Source organism: Lethenteron reissneri, chromosome 18 (assembly GCF_015708825.2).
Source record: "Lethenteron reissneri isolate LAM-NWPU_2019-01 chromosome 18, ASM1570882v1, whole genome shotgun sequence".
Classification (NCBI taxonomy): Eukaryota; Metazoa; Chordata; class Hyperoartia; order Petromyzontiformes; family Petromyzontidae; genus Lethenteron; species Lethenteron reissneri.
The window spans coordinates 493,706-518,390 of NC_083796.1; the positions used below are offsets into that span (position 1 = coordinate 493,706).

At 52.0% G+C, this 24,685-nt stretch overlaps 1 protein-coding gene across 2 annotated transcripts; it reads left to right on the forward strand.

Moving 5' to 3' along the window:
- Positions 1–4,234: 4,234 nt before the first annotated feature.
- Positions 4,235–24,685, forward strand: LOC133343648 (mucosa-associated lymphoid tissue lymphoma translocation protein 1 homolog). 2 transcript variants are annotated; one of them, XM_061553357.1, is made up of 14 exons: positions 4,235–4,438; positions 4,566–4,708; positions 10,393–10,517; positions 10,968–11,127; positions 11,396–11,491; positions 12,023–12,058; positions 12,913–13,116; positions 14,253–14,430; positions 14,883–14,957; positions 16,403–16,545; positions 18,365–18,511; positions 20,990–21,147; positions 23,070–23,198; positions 24,106–24,685. In XM_061553357.1, exons 1-14 carry the CDS (start codon positions 4,314–4,316, stop codon positions 24,502–24,504), a joined length of 2,118 nt encoding a protein of 705 aa, XP_061409341.1. In that variant the 5' UTR covers positions 4,235–4,313; the 3' UTR covers positions 24,505–24,685. The 2 variants fall into 2 exon arrangements, with proteins under 2 accessions (XP_061409341.1, XP_061409342.1); XM_061553358.1 differs by having other exon boundaries at positions 4,236–4,438; positions 10,968–11,115.

Genomic DNA, 24,685 nt, shown 5'->3' on the forward strand with positions numbered 1-24,685 from the left:
GCTAAAAATGTATATACGTTGCTCTTACGGAATTCGTATTTATTCAGGGGGGTGCGTCGGGTTATTTTCCATTCAGGGTTTGTTGGTTCTTGTTGTTGTTCTCTTCACGTTATGGTTAAAATTGTTTTTTGAGGCACACGCGGGGGTCAAGGGGTTAATAAACCTTTATTGAAGTTGTTGCAGCCGGGACGGCTGCGAGCTGTACAGGGGGGGGGGGGGGGGTGATGTAGGGCTGTTACAGAGGGGCTGTTTGTGTAGGGCTGTATGCATAGGATCAAACGGGTAACAAACACAGTGGGCGGGGCTCCGTCAGTACACGGGGAGGTGCCCGCAACGACGTCCGCACCGGGCGGCCTGGGGGGGGCTGCCCGGGGGGGTTGTGATCCTCTGGGGGGTATAAAAGGGGATGAGCCGGAGAGCTCGAGGTTGAGTCTTAGAGTAAAAGGGGGAAGACGGAAGATCGACTAGCTAGGCCCTGGACTCCCCTGGGATGCCGCCCTTGTCAGGGCCGCGCAGGACCGAGCCAGTGGCGTGGTCCCGTGAACCAGAGTTAGTACTCTGGGACTCCGGGTACCGTAGCCCGACTGACCAGTGTCGGGCCAGATAGCATCCCCGTTAATGGAGGACTAGGGATAGGTCAGGGGTAGCTAGTAGAGTATTCCCAGCTATCCAGGTGAGGGAGCCGATACACCCCTCTAGTTTTGTATGTCCGCAGTGTGACTACTTGTACAAATAAATACGTGTGCCTTACAACGGTGTCCAAGCGTCCTCAACGGTACTTCATTAGTACAGGAGCAACGTTGGCGCTGTGGGTAGTGTTAGTTCCAGTGTTAGTACAGGAGTAATTTTGATGCTGTGGGTAGTGTTAGTTCCAGTGTTAGTACAGGATCAATGTTGACACTGTGGGTAGTGTTAGTTCCAGTGTTAATACAGGAGCAACGTTGGCGCTGTGGGTAGTGTTAGTTCCAGTGTTAGTACAGGAGTAACGTTGGTGCTGGGGGTAGTGTTAGTTCCAATGTTAGTACAGGAGCAATGTTAGCACTGTGGGTAGTGTTAGTTCCAGTGTTAGTACAGGAGCAACGTTGGTGCTGTGGGTAGTGTTAGTTCCAGTGTTAGTACAAGAGCAATGTTGGCGCTGTGGGTAGTGTTAGTTCCAGTGTTAATACAGGAGCAATGTTGTCACTATGGGCAGTTTTAGTTCCAGTGTTAGTACAGGAGCAACGTTGGCGCTGTGGGTAGTGTTAGTTCCAGTGTTAATACAGGAGCAATGTTGACACTGTGGGTAGTGTTAGTTCCAGTCTTAGTACAGGAGTAACGTTGGCGCTGGGGGTAGTGTTAGTTCCAATGTTATGACAGGAGCAATGTTGGCACTGTAGGTAGTGTTAGTTCCAGTGTTAGTACAGGAGCAACGTTGGCGCTGTGGGTAGTGTTAGTTCCAGTGTTAGTACAGGAGCAACGTTGGCGCTGTGGGTAGTGTTAGTTCCAATGTTATGACAGGAGCAATGTTGGCACTGTGGGTAGTGTTAGTTCCAGTGTTAGTACTGGAGCAACGTTGGCGCTGTGGGTAGTGTTAGTTCCAGTGTTAGTACAGGAGCAATGTTGGCACTGTGGATAGTGTTAGTTCCAGTGTTAGTACAGGAGCAACGTTGGCGCTGTGGGTAGTGTTAGTTCCAGTGTTAGTACAGGAGCAATTTTGGCGCTGTGGGTAGTGTTAGTTCCAGTGTTAGTACAGGAGCAACGTTGGCGCTTGGGGTAGTGTTAGTTCCAATGGTAGTACAGGAGCAATGTTGGCACTGTGGGTAGTGTTAATTCCAGTGTTAGTACAGGAGCAACGTTGGCGCTGTGGGTAGTGTTAGTTCCAGTGTTAGTACAGGAGCAACGTTGGCGCTGTGGGGAGTGTTAGTTCCAGTGTTAGTACAGGAGTAACGTTGGCGCTGGGGGTAGTGTTAGTTCCAATGTTATGACAGGAACAATGTTGGCACTGTAGGTAGTGTTAGTTCCAGTGTTAGTACAGGAGCAACGTTGGCGCTGTGGGTAGTGTTAGTTCCAGTGTTAGTACAGGAGCAACGTTGGCGCTGTGGGTAGTGTTAGTTCCAATGTTATGACAGGAGCAATGTTGGCACTGTGGGTAGTGTTAGTTCCAGTGTTAGTACTGGAGCAACGTTGGCGCTGTGGGTAGTGTTAGTTCCAGTGTTAGTACAGGAGCAATGTTGGCACTGTGGATAGTGTTAGTTCCAGTGTTAGTACAGGAGCAACGTTGGCGCTGTGGGTAGTGTTAGTTCCAGTGTTAGTACAGGAGCAATTTTGGCGCTGTGGGTAGTGTTAGTTCCAGTGTTAGTACAGGAGCAACGTTGGCGCTTGGGGTAGTGTTAGTTCCAATGGTAGTACAGGAGCAATGTTGGCACTGTGGGTAGTGTTAATTCCAGTGTTAGTACAGGAGCAACGTTGGCGCTGTGGGTAGTGTTAGTTCCAGTGTTAGTATAGGAGTAACGTTGGCGCTGGGGGTAGTGTTAGTTCCAGTGTTAGTACAGGAGTAACGTTGGCGCTGGGGGTAGTGTTAGTTCCAGTGTTAGTACAGGAGTAACGTTGCCGCTGGGGGTAGTGTTAGTTCCAGTGTTAGTACAGGAGTAACGTTGGCGCTGGGGGTAGTGTTAGTTCCAGTGTTAGTACAGAAGCAATGTTGGCGCTGTGGGTAGTGTTAGTTCCAGTGTTAGTACAGGAGCAACGTTGGCGCTGGGGGTAGTGTTAGTTCCAGTGTTAGTACAGAGGCAATGTTGGCGCTGTGGGTAGTGTTAGTTCCAGTGTTAGTACAGGAGTAAATTTGGCACCGGGGTAGTGTTAGTTCCAGTGTTAGTACAGAAGCAATGTTGGCGCTGTGGGTAGTGTTAGTTCCAGTGTTAGTACAGGAGCAATGTTGGCGCTGTGGGTAGTGTTAGTTCCAGTGTTAGTACAGGAGCAATGTTGGCGCTGTGGGTAGTGTTAGTTCCAGTGTTAGTACAGGAGCAATGTTGGCGCTGTGGGTAGTGTTAGTTCCAGTGTTAGTACAGGAGCAATGTTGGCGCTGTGGGTAGTGTTAGTTCCAGTGTTAGTACAGAAGCAATGTTGGCGCTGTGGGTAGTGTTAGTTCCAGTGTTAGTACAGGAGCAATGTTGGCGCTGTGGGTAGTGTTAGTTCCAGTGTTAGTACAGGAGCAATGTTGGCGCTGTGGGTAGTGTTAGTTCCAGTGTTAGTACAGGAGCAATGTTGGCGCTGTGGGTAGTGTTAGTTCCAGTGTTAGTACAGGAGCAACGTTGGCGCTTGGGGTAGTGTTAGTTCCAATGGTAGTACAGGAGCAATGTTGGCGCTGTGGGTAGTGTTAGTTCCAGTGTTAGTACAGGAGTAACTTTGGCGCTGGGGGTAGTGTTAGTTCCAGTGTTAGTACAGAAGCAATGTTGGCGCTGTGGGTAGTGTTAGTTCCAGTGTTAGTATAGGAGCAATGTTGGCGCTGTGGGTAGTGTTAGTTCCAGTGTTAGTACAGGAGTAATTTTGGCGCTGTGGGTAGTGTTAGTTCCAGTGTTAGTACAGGAGCAATGTTGGCGCTGTGGGTAGTGTTAGTTCCAGTGTTAGTACAGGAGCAATGTTGGCGCTGTGGGTAGTGTTAGTTCCACTGTTAATACAGGAGCAATGTTGGCGCTGTGGGTAGTGTTAGTTCCAGTGTTAGTACAGGAGCAATGTTGGCGCTGTGGGTAGTGTTAGTTCCACTGTTAATACAGGAGCAATGTTGGCGCTGTGGGTAGTGTTAGTTCCAGTGTTAGTACAGGAGCAATGTTGGCGCTGTGGGTAGTGTTAGTTCCACTGTTAATACAGGAGCAATGTTGGCGCTGTGGGTAGTGTTAGTTCCAGTGTTAGTACAGGAGCAATGTTGGCGCAGTGGGTAGTGTTAGTTCCACTGTTAATACAGTAGCAATGTTGGCGCAGTGGGTAGTGTTAGTTCCACTGTTAATACAGGAGCAATGTTGGCGCTGTGGGTAGTGTTAGTTCCACTGTTAATACAGGAGCAATGTTGGCGCTGTGGGTAGTGTTAGTTCCACTGTTAATACAGGAGCAATGTTGGCGCAGTGGGTAGTGTTAGTTCCACTGTTAATACAGGAGCAATGTTGGCGCAGTGGGTAGTGGCGCGCTGTTGCCACGAGGCCGCGCTCTGAGGCCGCGGTGAGAAGCCGCAACGCGGAAACGACTCCTGTCGACCCCCTCGCTTCCCCCCCTCCCACTCTTCGTGTCTCTAGCTGCCCCTGGCTGCCCCTCGCTGCCCTTCCCGCCCGTGAGGGTGTCCCATGGAGCTGAGTGACGCGGCCGGGCTGGACGGCCTCTCCCCGGGAGTCGCTGCGCGGCTCTGCGCGCTCCTCGACGCGAACGGGGGCCGGGGCTGGCGAGGCCTCGCCCGCGCTCACAGCCTCCGGTAGGCAGCCCTGCGCCTCGGGGTCCCCTCCGTGGTGACGTGTGTATGCCCCCCCTGCTGGCATCGCCACCATGGTTTGATGTATCGACGTTGAGCTCCTCTGAGTCGAGTGTCGGCGTCTGCGCAGGGAGGACGAACTGGAGATCGGCGAGCCGGGCCCCTCGGCGCGCCTCCTGTCGGCTCTGGGGGCCCGCGGGGTGCGGGTGTCCGATCTGGCACGGGCCCTGGGGGCCATGGGACACGACGACGCGGCCAGGGCCCTCGGGCAGGGTGAGTCCGTGCCACAGTTGTTGTTGTTGACCTTCTGGCACAGGGGACCTTCTGGCATGGCTGCTTGATTTACAAGTGGGAGCAGTGTGAGGGAGGAAGTTTGGTGGTCTACAATACAGAATGGTTGAGTGGGTGAGTGTGTAGGTGGGTGAGTGTGTGGGTGGGTGAGTGTGTGGGTGGGTGTGTGGTGGGTGAGTGTGTGGGTGGGTGAGTGTGTGGGTGGGTGAGTGTGTGGGTGGGTGAGTGTGTGGGTGGGTGAGTGTGTGGGTGGGTGAGTGTGTAGGTGGGTGAGTGAATGAGTGGGTGAGTGTGTAGGTGGGTGAGTGAATGAGTGGGTGAGTGTGTAGGTGGGTGAGTGTGTAGGTGGGTGAGTGTGTAGGTGGGTAGTGTGTAGGTGATGAGTGTGTAGGTGGGTGAGTGTGTAGGTGGGTGAGTGTGTAGGTGGGTGAGTGTGTAGGTGGGTGAGTGTGTAGGTGGGTGAGTGTGTAGGTGGGTGAGTGTGTAGGTGGGTGAGTGTGTAGGTGGGTGAGTGTGTAGGGGGTGAGTGTGTAGTGGGGTGAGTGTGTAGGGTGGGTGAGTGTGTAGGTGGTGAGTGTGTAGGTGGGTGAGTGAATGAGTGGGTGAGTGTGTAGGTGGGTGAGTGTGTAGGTGGGTGAGTGTGTAGGTGGGTGAGTGAATGAGTGGGTGAGTGTGTAGGTGGATGAGTGAATGAGTGGGTGAGTGTGTAGGTGGGTGAGTGTGTAGGTGGGTGAGTGAATGAGTGGGTGAGTGTGTAGGTGGGTGAGTGTGTAGGTGGGTGATTGAATGAGTGGGTGAGTGTGTAGGTGGGTGAGTGTGTAGGTGGGTGCGTGTGTAGGTGGGTGAGTGTGTAGGTGGTGAGTGTGTAGGTGGGTGATTGTGTAGGTGGGTGACTGTGTAGGTGGGTGAGTGTGTAGGTGGGTGAGTGTGTAGGTGGGTGAGGGGTAGGTGGGTGAGTGTGTAGGTGGGTGAGTGTGTAGGTGGTGAGTGAATGAGTGGGTGAGTGAATGAGGGGGTGAGTGAATGAGTGGGTGAGTGTGTAGGTGGGTGAGTGTGGTAGGTGGGTGAGTGTGTAGGTGGGTGAGTGTGTAGGTGGGTGAGTGTGTAGGTGGGTGAGTGTGTAGGTGGGTGAGTGTGTAGGTGGGTGAGTGTGTAGGTGGGTGAATGTGTAGGTGGGTGAGTGAATGAGTGGGTGAGTGTGTAGGTGGGTGAGTGTGTAGGTGGGTGAGTGAATGAGTGGGTGAGTGTGTAGGTGGGTGAGTGTGTAGGTGGGTGAGTGTGTAGGTGGGTGAGTGTGTAGGTGGGTGAGTGAATGAGTGGGTGAGTGGTAGGTGGGTGAGTGTGTAGGTGGGTGAGTGTGTAGGTGGGTGAGTGTGTAGTGGTGAGTGTGTAGTGGGTGAGTGTGTAGGTGGGTGAGTGTGTAGGTGGGTGAGTGTGTAGTGTGAGCTGTGGGTGAGTGTGTAGGTGGGTGAGTGTGTAGGTGGGTGAGTGTGTAGGTGGGTGAGTTGTGGTAGGTGGTGAGGTGTAGGTGGGTGAGTGAATGAGTGGGTGAGTGAATGAGTGGGTGAGTGAATGAGTGGGTGAGTGTGTAGGTGGGTGAGTGAATGAGTGGGTGAGTGTGTAGGTGGGTGAGTGTGTAGGTGGGTGAGTGTGTAGGTGGGTGAGTGTGTAGGTGGGTGAGTGTGTAGGTGGGTGAGTGTGTAGGTGGGTGGGTGTGTAGGTGGGTGGTGTGTAGGTGGGTGAGTGTGTAGGTGGGTGAGTGTGTAGGTGGGTGAGTGTGTAGGTGGGTGAGTGTGTAGGTGGGTGAGTGTGTAGGTGGGTGAGTGTGTAGGTGGGTGAGTGTGTAGGTGGGTGAGTGTGTAGGTGGGTGAGTGTGTAGGTGGGTGAGTGTGTAGGTGGGTGAGTTAATGAGTGGGTGAGTGTGTAGGTGGGTGAGTGTGTAGGTGGGTGAGTGTGTAGGTGGGTGAGTGTGTAGATGGGTGAGTGTGTAGGTGGGTGAGTGTGTAGGTGGGTGAGTGTGTAGGTGGGTGAGTGAATGAGTGGGTGAGTGTGTAGGTGGGTGAGGTGTGTAGGTGGGGTGAGTGTGTAGGTGGGTGAGTGAATTAGTGGGTGAGTGTGTAGGTGGTGAGTGTGTAGGTGGGTGACGTGAATGAGTGTGGTGAGTGTGGTAGGTGGGTGAGTGTGTAGGTGGGTGAGTGTGTAGGTGGGTGAGTGTGTAGGTGGGTGAGTGAATGAGTGGGTGAGTGTGTAGGTGGGTGAGTGTGTAGGTGGGTGAGTGTGTAGGTGGGTGAGTGTGTAGGTGGGTGAGTGTGTAGGTGGGTGAGTGTGTAGGTGGGGTGAGTGTGTAGGTGGGTGAGTGTGTATGTGGGTGAGTGTGTAGGTTGGGTGAGTGTGTAGGTGGGTGAGGTGTGGTAGGTGGGTGAGTGTGTAGGTGGGTGAGTGTGAGGTGGTGAGTGTGTAGGTGGGTGAGTGTGTAGGTGGTGAGTGAGTGTGTATGTGGGTGAGTGTGTAGGTGGGTGAGTGGATAGGTGGGTTGAGTGTGTAGGTGGGTGAGTGTGTAGGTGGGTGAGGGGTGAGTGTGTAGGTGGGTGAGTGTGTAGGTGGTGTGAGTGTGTAGGTGGGTGGTGGTAGGTGGGTAGTGTGGTAGGGGTGAGTGAATGAGTGGGTGAGTGTGTAGGTGGGCGAGTGTGTAGGTGGGGTAGTGTGTAGGTGGGTGAGTGTGTTAGGTGGGTGAGTGTGTAGGTGAGTGAGTGTGTTAGGTGGGTGAGTGTGTAGGTGGGTGAGTGTGTAGGTGCGTGAGTGTGTAGGTGGGTGAGTGTGTAGGGTGGTGGAGTGTGTAGGTGGGTGAGTGTGTAGGTGGGTGAGTGTGTAGGTGGGTGAGTTAATGAGTGGGTGAGTGTGTAGGTGGGTGAGTGTGTAGGTGGGTGAGTTAATGAGGTGGGTGAGTGTGTCAGGTTGGGTGAGTGTGTAGGTGGGTGAGTGAATGAGTGGGTGAGTGTGTAGGTGGGTGAGTGTGTAGGTGGGTGAGTGAATGAGTGGGTGAGTGTGTAGGTGGGTGAGTGAATTAGTGGGTGAGTGTGTAGGTGGGTGAGTGTGTAGGTGGGTGAGTGAATGAGTGGGTGAGTGTGTAGGTGGGTGAGTGTGTAGGTGGGTGAGTGTGTAGGTGGGTGAGTGTGTAGGTGGGTGAGTGTGTAGGTGGGTGAGTGAATGAGTGGGTGAGTGTGTAGGTGGGTGAGTGTGTAGGTGGGTGAGTGTGTAGGTGGGTGAGTGTGTAGGTGGGTGAGTGTGTAGGTGGGTGAGTGTGTAGGTGGGTGAGTGTGTAGGTGGGTGAGTGTGTAGGTGGGTGAGTGTGTAGGTGGGTGAGTGTGTAGGTGGGTGAGTGTGTATGTGGGTGAGTGTGTAGGTGGGTGAGTGTGTAGGTGGGTGAGTGTGTATGTGGGTGAGTGTGTAGGTGGGTGAGTGTGTAGGGGGTGAGTGTGTAGGGTGAGTGTGTAGGTGGGTGAGTGTGTAGGTGGGTGGGTGAGTGTGTAGGTGGGTGAGTGTGTAGGTGGGTGAGTGTGTAGGTGGGTCAGTGTGTAGGTGGGTGAGTGTGTAGGTGGATGAGTGTGTAGGTGGGTGAGTGTGTAGGTGGGTGAGTGTGTAGGTGGGTGAGTGTGTAGGTGGGTGAGTGTGTAGGTGGGTGAGTGTGTTGGTGGGTGAGTGTGTAGGTGGGTGAGTGTGTAGGTGGGTGATTGTGTAGGTGGGTGAGTGTGTAGGTGGGTGAGTGTGTATGTGGGTGAGTGTGTAGGTGGGTGAGTGTGTAGGTGGGTGAGTGTGTAGGTGGGTGGGTGAGTGTGTAGGTGGGTGGGTGAGTGTGTAGGTGGGTGAGTGTGTAGGTGGGTGAGTGTGTAGGTGGGTGAGTGTGTAGGTGGGTGAGTGTGTAGGTGGGTGAGTGTGTAGGTGGGTGAGTGTGTAGGTGGGTGAGTGTGTAGGTGGGATGAGTGTGTAGGTGGTGAGTGTGTAGGTGGGTGAGTGTGTAGGTGGGTGAGTGTGTAGGTGGGTGAGTGTGTAGGTGGGTGAGTGTGTAGGTGGGTGAGTGAATGAGTGGGTGAGTGTGTAGGTGGGCGAGTGTGTAGGTGGGCTAGTGTGTAGGTGGGCGAGTGTGTAGGTGGGTGAGTGTGTAGGTGGGTGAGTGTGTAGGTGGGTGAGTGTGTAGGTGGGTGAGTGTGTAGGTGGGTGAGTGTGTAGGTGGGTGAGTGTGTAGGTGGGTGAGTGTGTAGGTGGGTGAGTTTGTAGGTGGGTGAGTGTGTAGGTGGGTGAGTGTGTAGGTGGGTGAGTGTGTAGGTGGGTGAGTGTGTAGGTGGGTGAGTGTGTAGGTGGGTGAGTGTGTAGGTGGGTGAGTGAATGAGTGGGTGAGTGTGTAGGTTGGTGAGTGTGTAGGTGGGTGAGTGAATGAGTGGGTGAGTGTGTAGGTGGGTGGGTGAGTGTGTAGGTGGGTGAGTGTGTAGGTGGGTGAGTGTGTAGGTGGGTGAGTGAATGAGTGGGTGAGTGTGTAGGTGGGTGAGTGTGTAGGTGGGTGAGTGAATGAGTGGATGAGTGTGTAGGTGGGTGAGTGAATGAGTGGGTGAGTGTGTAGGTGGGCGAGTGTGTAGGTGGGCTAGTGTGTAGGTGGGTGAGTGTGTAGGTGGGTGAGTGTGTAGGTGGGTGAGTGAATGAGTGGGTGAGTGTGTAGGTTTGTGAGTGTGTAGGTGGGTGAGTGAATGAGTGGGTGAGTGTGTAGGTGGGTGGGTGAGTGTGTAGGTGGGTGAGTGTGTAGGTGGGTGAGTGTGTAGGTGGGTGAGTGAATGAGTGGGTGAGTGTGTAGGTGGGTGAGTGTGTAGGTGGGTGAGTGTGTAGGTGGGTGAGTGTGTAGGTGGGTGAGTGAATGAGTGGATGAGTGTGTAGGTGGGTGAGTGAATGAGTGGGTGAGTGTGTAGGTGGGCGAGTGTGTAGGTGGGCGAGTGTGTAGGTGGGTGAGTGTGTAGGTGGGTGAGTGTGTAGGTGGGTGAGTGTGTAGGTGGGTGAGTGTGTAGGTGGGTGAGTGTGTAGGTGGGTGAGTGTGTAGGTGGGTGAGTGTGTAGGTGGGTGAGTGTGTAGGTGGGTGAGTGTGTAGGTGGGTGAGTGTGTAGGTGGGTGAGTGTGTAGGTGGGTGAGTGTGTAGGTGGGTGAGTGAATGAGTGGGTGAGTGTGTAGGTTTGTGAGTGTGTAGGTGGGTGAGTGAATGAGTGGGTGAGTGTGTAGGTGGGTGGGTGAGTGTGTAGGTGGGTGAGTGTGTAGGTGGGTGAGTGTAGGTGGGTGAGTGAATGAGTGGGTGAGTGTGTAGGTGGGTGAGTGTGTAGGTGGGTGAGTGTGTAGGTGGGTGAGTGTGTAGGTGGGTGAGTGAATGAGTGGATGAGTGTGTAGGTGGGTGAGTGAATGAGTGGGTGAGTGTGTCCGTGGGTGAGTGAATGAGTGGGTGAGTGTGTAGGTGGGTGAGTGAATGAGTGGGTGAGTGAGTGGGTGGGAGAGCGAGCGAGTCAGCGTTTGAGGGAGTGTATTGCTGTGACCTGCAGTGCTCGTGGTTGAACACTGTGGACGAGATGACATTGTGACAGGTGGAGGGATAGACGAGTGAAGCTTGCGTGCCGTGCGTGGCTGCGTACCGATAGAACCGGTGTTTGTGGAGTGGTGCTCGGAGTCACAGCAGGCCTGGCGGGGAGAGTCCGTCACTCTGGGGTGCCTTGCACGTGGCAACCCTCCACCACGGTTCACCTGGTTCCACGGCAAACACGAGGCGAGTCCCACGTTGGCACCACGTGTGTCCACCGCACTGCGCATGATTGCATTGCCAAGGTGTTTGCGGTACGCCACGGATGAACGCCAACGTGCGCACCGACACGCAGAAATCACAACACGGGCGAGCAAACAAGACGCCCCCTCCTTACCATAGCTGCCCCTCCACAAAATACAAGTACAGTGTTTAGTACACGTACCATCAGCCACACGACCTCCCTTCTGGGAGTGCTTCATGTCAGCCGCGTTGGTTCAACTCTGCACCGGTTTTGACATTCAGTGTCTCATCAGCAGAGTCAGACTTGCTTGAGCCAACGCTGGTGAACTGCCACAACACAAGATAATCATGAGCGTCGTTGTGGATAATATAAGTAACACAATGAATACGCAGACAATGCCTCCCCCTTCCCATATATGAACTTCACTGTTGCCGACCCCTTTGCCTCGTCAGATCCCGGACGCCGTGGGCCCTGAGCTGCTGCTGGCGTCCGTGTTGCCGCGTGACGCCGGTCACTACACATGCCGCGTTCACAACGAAGTCAGCTACGGCTTCACCGACTGGATCAGGCTGAGGGTGCTGGGCGACCAAACGACGCCAGGTCATTGCCACGGTTAGAGCGCAGCACTACGAACCCGGCGACCCAAGTTCAGTTCCCACTCACTGCCAACACCAGTGCAAAACATCTGAACTCCGGCCTGGGCCTCCCCTTCGTCGGACTCGGTCCGAAATGAGTACCCGGTGCTGTGTGAAAACATAAGCACGAGGGAGACAAAGGTGGCCAGGCATGAAGCTGACCAACCTCCTCCTCGTGTCAACTTAGTGTCAACCTAAATAGGTGCTAGCTAACATGACGTTTGTCTTTGTGTGTGCGCATGCAGAGAAAAGACCTGGTCCTGTGGAGCACTCGGAGGCCACGGGGGCCACGCAGGCCTGGGGTCCCCAGAGCCCCTCACAGTCGCCCTTCTTACCCCTCGGTACAATCCGCCAGGTTGCACCCCACTGTCAGAGCAGCTTTGCGCAACATAGCCCCAGTGTCGCACAGTCTGCAGCATGAGGCTCCTTCAGTAATGCGCAGCCTACCACCATATCCGCGACCTCCATTTGCGATAGCGTGGTTGCGGAGGCAGACAATTCGCCTGCTTCCCTTGTTTGTCTCTCCACGTAAACATTTTAAGTATTTTGTACACATCCTATCAGTCACGCGGCCTTCCATAGTTGCATCATTTCAGCAGCATTGGTTCAACACCAACACCAATGCTGGACGGGTTTTGACATTTGGTGTCTCAATAGCAGTTGGGCTTGCTTGATCCTTTGCATGGTGAACAGGAGACGTATTGTCTGCTTACTTATTTTGTTATATTCCCTACAATGATCCTAGTAATTATTCTGTTCTTTGTATTGTTTAATTTTGGGTTGAACTATGACCCATAACTAACAGAGAAGACCGTTGCCTATAATATTTGGCAGTACCAGCATTGGTTAATTAATGGTTCCTATACTTTCAGATGCGGAGTCAAGTTCCTTCCAGACCACGTTTTATGGTAAGGTTTAGTTCGTGTCATTGTAAGATGCAGTGCATGTTGGATTGTGTTTATATTCAAACAGATTTTTTGTACTAGGCCACGTAATCTGGCCAAATGTTATCGTGTAAACCCTCCATCACCCGGCACAGCCAAACAGATATAGTTGTCACATCTGCAAACTGCTTAATGTGCACCACTCACTTTTGTGTCAGTTCACTCACCCGTGAGCTAAAGAACGATTCTCTGTTCTCTGACAATTGTATTTGGCTGCATCAGGTGGCGGCTGGTCCATACGACCACATCTGGCCAGATCGTCACGTGGTCTAACTAGGAAATCAATAATAAATCCTACCTCCAGCTGTGAAGACTTCCACGTTACTGCTATAGGCACTGTATTTGACTCTTATGTCCTTGTTTGTGTACAAATTAGCACAATACCGTAGACACCCTACGTCTGTTTAATGCTTCTTTAAGTTAATTGTAATTGTGCTGTAATTGGTCTAAACACAATCTGCCGGATCCAACTTGCGCTGCAGAGAATTTATTATGTAACACTGATTTATGTTTAACACGTAGGCTTTTGCAACCAATATTATTCATAATCAACTTTTTGGGTTAGATCGCGATCTAACCCAAAAATGTTGATTATGAACGCTGATTTATGTTTGTCCAATAGTTATTTTTGCTCCGATTTCCCATTTGCATCATTGCTGTATTTTATTTTATTTGTTTTGCACATGAAACTAATCCAGGTCTCTTCAGTGCTGCCCACCTGGTTGCGCGGCGTACATTTGAATGCCACTACAATGCCATCTCTACTAGGCCTGCAGCAGCAGCGGCTCATTGCGTGCGCATTTCTTTTGTCATCACAGCAACGGAGAAGGTGGCGCTGGTGATCGGCAACTTGAGTTACCGAAACCACACCGCCCTCCGCGCCCCCCTGGTCGACGCCCGTGACCTCACGTCGTTGCTCCGCGTGCTCGACTTCCGGGTCGTGACCCTCATTGACCTCGACCTCCAACACATGCGGCTGGCCGTGGCGCGATTCCTTGAGCTGCTGGACGAGGGCGTGTACGGTGTGTGCGCCCTGCGGCAGCACCCTGCAGCAGCACCCGTCAGCACCAACTCTGACACACGGCACAGCTCCACCCAGCACAGTGACACAGTGCACCAGGCACAGTGACACCCTGCATTTCTAATGCTGGCACCCAGGACAGTGACACCCTGCAACATGTGTTATGCAACACACAACACGAAGCCATCACTCGTGTCGCTGTGGAGAATATAAGTAACACGATGAATAAGCAGACGATGCCTCTTCCTTTACACAAGCAAACTCTGGACAGATTTTGACAATCACTAAGGATTTGCATTTGGCTCGTATTCCCTCATCTGTTCACACATGAGTACAATAGTCACCCTGTATCTCGTTCATATTTCTGTAAATTCACATTGTACTTATGCTGTGATCAGTCAAAGCACAATCTTCTCATGCCGACTCATGCTACAGGGAATTTATTATTAAACATAGATTTGTGTTTGTGCAATGTCATGGGATACAATTGATTTTGCTCTGATTTCTACTTGCTTCATTGCTGTACTGTTTTTGTTTTTCTTTTGTCATTGCGGTGACCCAGGTCACTCGTGTAAATGTGACTCATCCTGGTCTCTTGAGGTCTCACCTGGTTACACAAATTAACTTCAAACTTAGTTTCTCATTAGCAGAGTAAGGTGTGCTTGAACCAATGCTGGTGAACTGACATATAGGATAGGCATGGACCCTTTGTTTAAGATACGGGCCTGAGTTTAACGCAGAACTACATGGCACTTATAAGGTCGCACTCATTACACACAATGTGCTTGCCACAAATGAACCACAAAATCTTGCTGATTTCATCAAGGAACATAAACCATCATGCTAACTCCGGTCATTCTCGCAGAGGCTTTTGGCTAACCATCAAACAAAGATGGGCACTGCATCATGCGCTTTCAAATGCGCTTCTGCAGCTGTCTGGAATGCTCTTCTCTCTGATATTAAGAAGCCACTGGAGCGATGCACTTTCAAATCTAGATTGAAAACTAATTTCTTTTCTTTTTAGTTTGTTGTCCTTCCTTCGCATCTTCGATTTGCAAAGTTGGCTACGTACCATGCGAAAGAAGTTCAACATATATACTTTACGCAGAATGATAATTCGCGTCTCCATGCTGACAGGTCTGCTCTACTTCGCGGGTCACGGCTTTGAGAACTATGGGCAGAGCTATCTGGTCCCCGTGGATGCGCCGAGGCCCTACCTAAGCGAGCACGCGCTCAGCGCTACCACCATCCTGCGGGGCATGCAGGCCCGGCGCACCGGCCTCAACGTGCTGCTGCTCGACATGTGCCGCAAGCGGTACGTGCGCCGCAGTGGTGCCATCTCATTTGTCCGGTGCGGTGATTTGTGACCCGACGGGAATCGTGTTTCTGGGTCATTGTTTAGTGTTTTATGTTTCACCCATAAATCCCATATACACCCATACACACAATATACAAAGCAACAGACTTGTTGGGGCAAGTGCTGTTAGCAAGCAGCTGTTAATGCCAGCGTGCAAATGAGGAGGGTCGCCAGCACCACGCCTAGCCGCCTTTGTCTTCAGAGTGCCGATGTTTACACTTTGCCATCAGGTATTCATTTAAGGCTGAGTTGACATAGGGGAGACCATTTCAGATATTTGTAACTAAATTTGGGCATGACAAGGAATTGCACCTGGGTCGCCTGGTTTCTAGCACAGTGCACTAAACACTGTGCGGTGTGGTGTGGTGTGTTTCGTTTGGTGTGCGGTGCCCTGTGTGTGTGGGGTGCAGCAACGTGCATGAGTGCACGGTGCCACCCGTGGAGACACTGGAGGTGACGGCCAACATCGTGTTTGGATACGCCACGTGAGAATGGTCACGGGAGGGGAGTACGTGCAGTGATGGGAGAGCAGTCACGGCAGGGGAGGGCAGATACAGAGCAGTCACGGGAGGGGAGGGCAGACGTGAGAGTGGTCATGGGAGGGGAGTGCATGCAGTCATAGGAGAGCAGTCACATGAGAACCGTCACGGGAGGGGAGGGCAGTCATAGGTGCGAAAGCCAGTTACAGGAGTGCAGTCATGGCAGGGGAGGAACACGGGAGGGGGCTACTTACGGAGGGGAACACATTGAGGGGAGTGTCGTGAAACGTAGGAACTAGAGTTGGCCCCTTCCCAACCACAGAGCAAACCGGACAATTATCTCTGTCGGCTTGGGTCTACCAGAGCTGCGTAGTCACTGCAAGAGAGTCCAACACAGCAATCCCGGTGCCAGATCTCAGTACAAATCAGTTGCTACCACCAGAACACAGATGCCAAATCGGAGCCTCGTATCTAAGTCCGACCCAGACAGGTGGTGACCCTAGGGTGATCTATGACGGCAAATGCTCCTGCTTAAGGAAAGGGTTCAAGTTTCAAATTATGTGTAAGGATAAGTCTCATTTGCAAAATGACCTGGGTCACCACAGTGACAAAAGAGTACAGTACAGCAATGAAGCAAATAGAATCAGAGCAAAGACAACCAATGAGTCAAGACCAAATAGAATTCAGATAAAAAAAAGTGCATTAAGTAAACAATTAAAAACAGTGTACAACATTAACAATATCACATTTAGTAAATGTACTGTAATGAAAGTCGGCTCTGACAAAATTCCGTTCACAGTAGAATTAAGTCACATTAAGTTACAATTACGCTACAATTACGTTACATTTGCCCAGACTGGCCAAAGGGCAGTCTAGGCAAATGCCCGGTGAGCCAGTCCATTCCGTAGGTCAATGGGCTGGTTTGTGTGGGGAAATTGCAAATGTGATCAGAGTAAAAAGAATAGATGTTGTAAAATTCAATAATTTTACAGTATTACCTCTAATGTGTGCACGTCATTGCTTATTTACTATCTCAGTTGGCATTAAGTCCTCATATTCGGCAGCCCCAAAGATTCTTCCTCACCGGCCAATTTGTTTTTTGGACCCAGTCCCAAATGGGCCAATGAAATCGCACGGCAAAATAACACTAAGTCGTCACATTGCAAATCTAGCAAGTATACAGTTTGTCGAACAACCCATTTAACAAATAAAGTAATTATAAAAAATAATACCCATAAGTTCGTCACTGGTTACAGAACTATCAGCCTGGATTCAGGGTGCTTATTGCATTGAGTCAACAGGCAAGTGCAACTGCTGAAGTTATCATGCAGAATCGAAAGCTCGACCACACATTGGGGAAAGTAACCATGGACATTTTTGACGAATTGGAATTTCAGGCATTGGGGGCATTAACAGAGTTGCATGTGGTCACCTTCCCTCCCATGTGCTAGCTGCCAGGATGCAGAGGCCTACGAGCTGGACGTGGGTCCAGGGGAGAAGGCCGGCGTGGCAAATGGCCTCTTCATGCGCTTCCTCAAGGAGCGGCTGCTGGAGGACCGCAAGGTGACGGCGATGCTGGATAGCGTCGCCGAAGGTACGGTGCAGTGCCACGGGCAAGTGCCCCCCGGTACTCTAGAACTGACTGCTCACTCACCGATCCTCATGATCAGCCCACACCAGGGCCTGGACACACAAAGTCAGGGGACCCTATAAGGGTGGACACACATGACAACAGCCGCCAATCGCCACTAAATGGCGGTGACGTCACCACGGCACTTGTGCCAGGACAGGTGCACTTTGAGTGCATGCTAACAAAGACAAGATCCTCTGTATAGCCTTAACAGGCTGTTGGGGCAAGTTCTGTTAACGGGCACCTGCGAAGACTGACATGGTACACGAGGGGGTGGGTGTCCAGCACCATGCCTGACCACCTTTGTCTCCGCAGTGGTAATGATTTTTACACACCGCATCAGGTAATCATTTGAAGCTGAGTCGACCTAGGGGAGGCCTAGGACTGGTTCATATAATCGCCACTGGTGCTGGCCATGAGCGGGAATCGAATTCCAGCCGCCGGGTTCGTAGCGCAGCGCACTAACCACTACACTACCGCTTCCCACACACACGCGTATACATGCATGTGAACATGCATCCACTTTCACACTGGAAGTCGCTGCATCCACCTCCTCCGTGCCCGTGTGGCACTCGATCTGCTCTCCTCGTCCTCGCCCCAGCTACCACACAATCAACAAGCAGATGAGGTGCCTGATTACGTCCCATTTCAGTCCCTCCACGCAAAAAATATTCTCGTTTTTTTCTACACATCCCCTCAGTGCATAATTCCAGCATCATTGGTTCAACACAAGCAAACTCTGGACTAGTTTTGCCATTCAATGTCTCCTCAGCAGTCAGGCATGCTTGAACCAATGCTGGTGAATTGCCAGTTGTTTATAGGTAAGGATCCTTTCTGGTAGATATGGGTCCGAGTTCAATGCAAAACTACACTTGGGCTACGCCCACTTTTAAACCTTTCTAAACAGTTGCATTCGAGGCTTACCCCCCTTTTCTCTCCGCCTGATGACGACTGCTTGTGTTGCGATCAAAACGTCTTAGTTTTTTTTGCTTATTTTATTTGTATTAATTTGAACCTACCTACATGACTTTACTGAAAGACCCAAATAATTTACAACACACAACGCAAAGCAATCATTGTTGTCATCATGTAGAATGTAACTCAATAGATGAGCTATGTGAAGGAGGCTGGCAATTGTCTGTTTATTGATTTTGTTACTTATCTTCTCCACAACAATTCCCGCTCACGACTAACATCGGTGACGAATATCTGAACAGGTCCTGGGCCTCCCCGAGGTTGACTCAGCCTTAGTACAGGTGGTCTCCGGTTTACGACGATCCACATTCACGACGTTATATAATGCCATCATGGTTCGATTTATGATGCAAAAACATGATTGACGACGCATCTTCCGACGTGACTCTGAACACATTTGAACAGAGTTGGTCTGCTTTCCGATGTGACTTGGCATGGAGCTTTTGTTATTCTCAAGTGTTTTTGTAGATTTTTTACCTCTTAACCCCTGTTAAATATTGCTGATAAAAGGAAAAAGTATGTTTCTACTGTTTTGACTGTCGATGGGAATAGTTGTTACAGTCTGTGCGGTCCCCCTTCTTAAAGAGGCGGACCACCAGGAATAGGGTCTGATTTACGACGGGGTTTCCAGGGACGCATTGTAACGTCGTAAAATTGGGGATTGCCTGCCTGTATCTGGATAGATATGCGCCTGTGCGTGGTGCCGACCACACCGCTCCCTCGTGCGCCGTGTTGGGCTTCATAGTCACTCGCTCACCAAGGTTTGTTCAGGCTTTAGGTGGGGATCTCCTTCTCTGCATGCGTGCAGACATGGGCCGCTGTAACCTGGCACGCGGGAGGCAGGCGCTGGAGATCCGGAGCAGCTTGTCTGAGCGGCGTGCCCTCACCGACCCCCGCAGACCTGCCCAGGGCTTCCCTGCGCGCTCCATCTACCAACGCTGGGCGCAGGCGCACGGTACCATGCGCGTTTTAGAGCACAGTGGCCTAGCGCAGGCCCAGGGACTCACAACGTCAAGCAGCCAGCAACAGATAGCACCATCACAGTTTTAATAGAGAAGAGTGTTACACGTTTTTTGACTTGAGCAAGGTTAGTTATGACAAGAGCTTGGGAAAGAGATAATGGAAGGGAATTCCACAGTGAAGCAGTTCAAGGGAAGGAACAGAAGTGAGGTGACCTGCAGTGTGGTGAGTAAGTGAGAGAGTGAGTGGGATAGTCGGTGAATCGGTGAAGGAGGGGGTGAGTGAGTTGGTGAGTGAGTGATGGTGCCAGTGAGTGGGTGAGTGAGTAGTCGAGTGAGTGTGTGGGTGAGTAAATGATTGGATGAGTGAGTGCGGTGCCTCAAATATTGGAGGAAGAAATCACCCTCTGTGAGTGGCTGGCTGAGATGTCATCTGTTGAGGATGTCCTGAAGGCGATCCAGAGTCTGAGACCAGGAAAGGCACCGGGCAGAGATGATCTCCCAAGCGAAATGCTGAGGGAGGGTGGCGTTTGTGCACAGACTGCCCTACATGACATCATAACAACAGTCTGGACCACTGGACGGGTTCCTCAGGATTGGAAGGATGCTCTGGTGGTCCCCCTCTTTAAGAAGGGGGACCGCACAGACTGTAACAACTACAGGGGCATCTCACTCCTCAATGTTCCGGGAAAGGTCCTGGCAAGAATTATTCAACATCGCCTTTCCAGGCACGCTGAGGAGAGGCTTGCAGAGCCCTAATGTGGTTTCAGGAAAGGGCGGTCCTGCACAGATGTAGGGAATTGTAACAAGACTTACATCTCTGCTTTATTGATCTGGTCAAGGCCTATGATACCATCAGTAGGCCTGGGATCTGGGTTGTTCTTCGTGCTTTCGGAGTCCCTGACTCTCTGCTCACAATCATTAAGGACCTTCATGATGGTGAGCAGGCCCGGGTAAAACTACGTGGCCGGGAGTCGGAGCCATTCCCTGTTCACCTTGGGGTGCGACAGGGATGTCCTCTGGCTCCTACATTATTTAACATCTATTTCGACCACGTAGTTTGTGAAGACTTTGATTGCTGTACTGGAGGAATTTCCATCTGGTACAGATGCAATGGGAGGCTGATCAATGCCCAGGTGCGGTCAAGGGATGGCTCCCTATTGGTTAACCATGTTATGTATGCCAATGATCTGGTAATTTCTGCTCACTCAGAGGAGGAGTTGAGGCGCTGCTGCTGAACCTGGAGCATGCCACTAAGAGGTGGGGCCTTATCATTAGCCCCACCAAAACTAAGCACCTGCCTGGGTATTTTGTACCATTGGACACTCCACCCCCACAACTCCCAATTGGTGATGGGGCAGTTGTGGAGAGAGTGGAAAGCTTCCCATACCTGGGCAGTGTGCTCATGAGCGGCTCCGTTTGACAGCAGAGGTCTCACTCCGAATCAGTCGAGCGGCATTATCTTTTCATCAGTTGCATAATGTGTGGAAGCTAGCTGGTCTGTCGCTCCACATGAAGCTTCAGGTCTTCTCGGCCACAGTTATGCCCTACCTTATCTACGCTTGCGAAACGTGGACCCCCCTAATGGAACATCTTCACCGGTTAGAAACATTTAGGCTGGCCTGCCTATGATCCATCCTGGGTTTAACCAGGTTGGGTTGTGTGAGGAGCTCACAAATCCTTGAAAGATCTGGAAAAGTCCCATCGGTGAGCTCCTCCGGCGGGCAAGGCTGCGTTGCCTGGGTCATGTAGCCCGCATGCCCAGCCACCGCATGCCTAAACAGCTTTTGTTCGGCCAGATTGAGGGGGCTAAACGGGTGCGGCACGGGCTAGAGAAGAGATGGAGTGATATAGTACAGGAGGATGTGGAGCTGAGTGGACTTGCCGATGACTGGTACCAGCGGTGCCAAGATCGGCCTCTGTGGAGGAGGGTCGTGAAGGATGCTACTGGGCAGTTGGAGGCAGTCGCCCTCCAACAACAACGGAGGGTGGAGAAGTGATGCTCACAACAACGAGTGGAGCACCGGGTGGCTAAAGTAGAGCAAGTTGGCACAGTAGGGGGTACAGGTGGTGGATCGGCCAGTCATCTCAGTCAGTCGACCCGGGGCACCTGGATCTGCCCCGTAACCTACTGCCAGCGGGCGTTCGACACTTCACGTGGCCTCAACGTGCACTTAGCCTGGCACAAGCGCCGTGGTGACGTCACCGCCAATTAGTGGCGAATGGTGGTTGTTGTTGTTGGATGAGTGGGTGTCTTGCTGTGACCTGCAGGGTGGTGGTTGAACACAGCATAGATGAGATTAAACAGGCAGCACCTGGTAGAGCCTTCAACCAGAAAGAATGCAACAATGTATGTTTGTTATTTATTGGTGTAGAGCTCCAATTAAAAGCTTTAAATTTGAAAACCGCTTGCCCCCCCCCCCTTTGAGATTCTCCTCTGTCACTGACTCCCATGCCCCTCACGGTGCCCTCAGAGCTACCCCCCAACCGCACGCGCGAGTTTGACTCGGGCTGCCTTGTGCACCTGGGCTTTGCTGCCGAGTTCTCCAACGTACTGATGATCTACGCACGCGTCCTGGAGCGCGGCGCCGGCGTGGTCTCGTGCCGCGCATATGTCACCGACCTGCCGGACGTGAGTAGTGTGACGGCCACTCGCATGCGCCGAGCGGCCACGCGGCAACCCGGCAACACAGCAGCGTGTTCCCCGCATGTTGAAGAGCTACACGGTTTGATTCCGGCAGCCACCCTGACTAGTACTGCGGTTGTGTATTAACTGCAATAATACTCCGCGCCGTCTGCTTCACCGTGGACGTTCAGGATCCCGTGATGTTATTCACAAGAGAAGGCGATTGTGTGCCAGGGTCACAGTCCAAATTTACCAAATTCAAAAATTAGACTGAAAATTACGCGGTTGGGATCACACACAGCAGCAATCATAGCCTCCTAATGGCCACTGGGGATTCCCTTTGAGATGTGTTGAGATTACTAGATGTTAATTGCTCTGAGATGCCCCGGTGTACAGGCGGGCGGCTCTATCAAAAACACAACTCGTGACCATTCTGCTTTGAGGACCAGCACCTGGTAGGCCATTGTGAATCATGGCTATGACAGCACTTCACCAGACACCACCAGACAGAATTACAGTTGATGATCGATTATCTGGTGTCTTATTATTCAGCTTCCAACATTATCCGGCGGTCCCAGGCCCATCAGGCAAAACCGGCAAAACCGCTCCAAAGGTTGTACCAGTCCGGCGATCGACGCCATGTGCGTGACAAAAAAAGTAACAATGCTTGATTTAAATGTCAAATATAAACAGTACATTATACACTACATACAACTTAAGCAATGAAAATACTGCACGTATATAAATGTTTCATGAAAAATAGGTACAGAAATTAAAACAGAAATTTTTTTGTGCAATCCGGCGAAAAGTGCATGTAATTCGGCGTTCACCGGAGCACCGATCTAAAGGCTGCATCAGTCAAGCGATCGTCAGATGAGTGGTTTTTGAAACAGCCCAGTACATACATTACTCCATGCAGAGTCTTCGAGATTGGTGTGGTAAGTACGGTATAGTAAATGCAGTAACTTTTTACAGGAGGATATTTATTATTGTCTATTCGTATGTTTATTTATGCCAATTTCAAATAGGAAACTAATTTAAAACTCTAAAAATCATATACACAACACCCTAAGCATAATGTTAGACAAGAATGTGCAAAAAAAGCTATATTAAATCATGATGTGATTATATATCTGGATTTTTTGAAAATCTGGCTCCCCCTTCCCCCCGAAGCATCCGGATAATCGTTGATCTACTGGATTGTCCACCTTTACACAGACTGGCAGCAGACAAATTCCCCAGGCCACTCTTGCAAATGAGGCTCTTCCTGTCTCTTGAGCTCTCACCTGGTTACACAAATCTACTGGAACATCGCTGTGTAGTGACTTAGGTTACTAATCCAGAATAGATGTTTGGATTGGGCCTCGTAATGATCTGGCCAAATTCAGTTGCTGCGTGGTGCACAATTGATGTGACACGGGTCGCCGGTTATGATTGTTTCAGCTCACTCACCGGTGAGAGGGCAATCCTCACGGCCATATTTAGCAGCGATTCGATACGAGATGCTTCACGTGAAACTGCATCTGACGCCATCAGGACAGGATCCAGGGAGTCAGAATAATAGTGACTTCGTCACATGTAAATCCACACGCACAGACAAAGATCTCCCGTGTAGCCTTTAACAGACTCTTGGGGCAGGTTATGTTAGTTTGCACCTATGAAGGCCAGCATGACACACAAGGGGGTGGGTGGCTAGCACCACGCCTGGCCGCCTTTGTCTCCCCAGTGGTGATGTTTACAACACCGCACCAGGTACTCATTTTGAGTTCGTTCTAGGGGAGGCCCAAGACCAGCTCAGTTAATAGTCATTGGTGCTGGAATAAGACTCGGGTCGCCAAGTTCGTAGTGCATTACGCTAACTGCTACACTACTGCTCCTCACGCACGCCCACACACGCACACACATGCACACGTGGACGTTTATGGCAGGAGCTGGAAGTGGATGCTAAGATAAGCAATCTGAGTAGCCTGGAGGTGTCCGGCAGCGAGGGATCGGTACCTCACCGCCCGGCAGAGCCGTGCTTCTCCACACGTGTCACAGGACTGCAGCACCTGCGGGTGAGCACACCCACTGCCCAAACCGCTCACACAAACCACACAGACCACACCGCCCACACCGCTCCCTCCAACCAAAAACAACCACACCACTCACACTAACCACCCAACCACACCGCTCACACCAACCACACTGCCCACACCAACCATACCCCTCAGACCAGCCAAAGTAACCATACTGCTCATATTAAACACCCAACCACACCGCTCACACAAACCACACAGACCACACCGCCCACACCGCTCCCTCCAACCAAAACAACCACACCACTCACACTAACCACCCAACCACACCGCTCACACCAACCACATTGCTCACACCAACCACACCGCTCACACCACACCAATCACACCAACCACACCGCTCACACCAACCACACCAATCACACCGCTCACACCACACCAACCACATTGCTCACACCAACCACACCGCTCACACCACACCAACCACACCGCTCACACCACACCAACCACATTGCTCACACCAACCACACCGCTCACACCACACCAACCACAACCGCTCACACCAACCACACCGCTCACACCACACCAACCACACCGCTCACACCACACCAACCACATTGCTCACACTAACCAAACCCATCAAACCACCCACACCATTTACACCGCACACACCAATTGGACCATCAACACCATCTACAAAAACCCACACAAATCACACCAACAACACCGTCCATACCGCTCATGCCGCCAACTACATCCACACCACCCACACTAATCACACCCGCGCACATCAACCGCACCAACCACACCAACAACACCGCCCACACCGCCAACTCCACCCACAACAACTACCCAACCCACACCGCCCCTACTGACGGCGCTGCCCCAGGGCGCTGTGTCACCGGGTGCGGTCACTATGAGCCGAGTGAACGCGTGTCTGTCGCAGGGATCGCTGACCTTCTCCATAGTCCTCGAATGCCACTATGGGGAGATGGACATGATGGAGACTTGGCCCCTGGACATCGGCACTCCGCTGGCCGCCCAGCTTGGCTCCGCATTGCCACCGCACACGCCGAACCTCACGCTCCCTGCGTCCCCCATCTCGCCGCTCGCACGGCCGGCTGCTCCCTTCGCCGACTGTGCCATCAGGTCCCCCTCCCTCCCGTCCTCAGCGGGGTTTGGGGTGGCTAAATCACCCAGTCGCACGGAATCATGGAGCTGGGGTTCGTACGATCATCGCCACGCCGGTCTTGTGTCATCACCACTGCCGCAGTCACCGCTGTCGAATGCACCGTCCCCACCGCTGGGATGTAGCATGGCGGCTATCCGAGTCGAGGGACGGTGATGGTTGAGGCTGGACCGCAACCCTCGCCGCACGTCTCGCGGTCAGGGCCAGTACTCAGGAAGACTTGGGGTGGGCCCTAGTGGGTCATGCCCCACCTTTTGCCCATCCAGGTTCACTCTCCTTGGCGGTGAATCATTGCTATGGTGTCTCCCACATGACAGCTCTTCTGCCCCCCCCCCCT

Bases quoted from the DNA above. Each gene is read 5' to 3' on its own strand.
- LOC133343648 (XM_061553357.1), top strand. From the start codon at position 4,314: ATGGAGCTGAGTGACGCGGCCGGGCTGGACGGCCTCTCCCCGGGAGTC. The intron at 4,709-10,392 runs GTGAGTCCGTGC...GCGTACCGATAG, and splicing joins GGCCAGGGCCCTCGGGCAGG to AACCGGTGTTTGTGGAGTGG. The intron at 11,128-11,395 runs GTTAGAGCGCAG...GTGCGCATGCAG, and splicing joins GACGCCAGGTCATTGCCACG to AGAAAAGACCTGGTCCTGTG.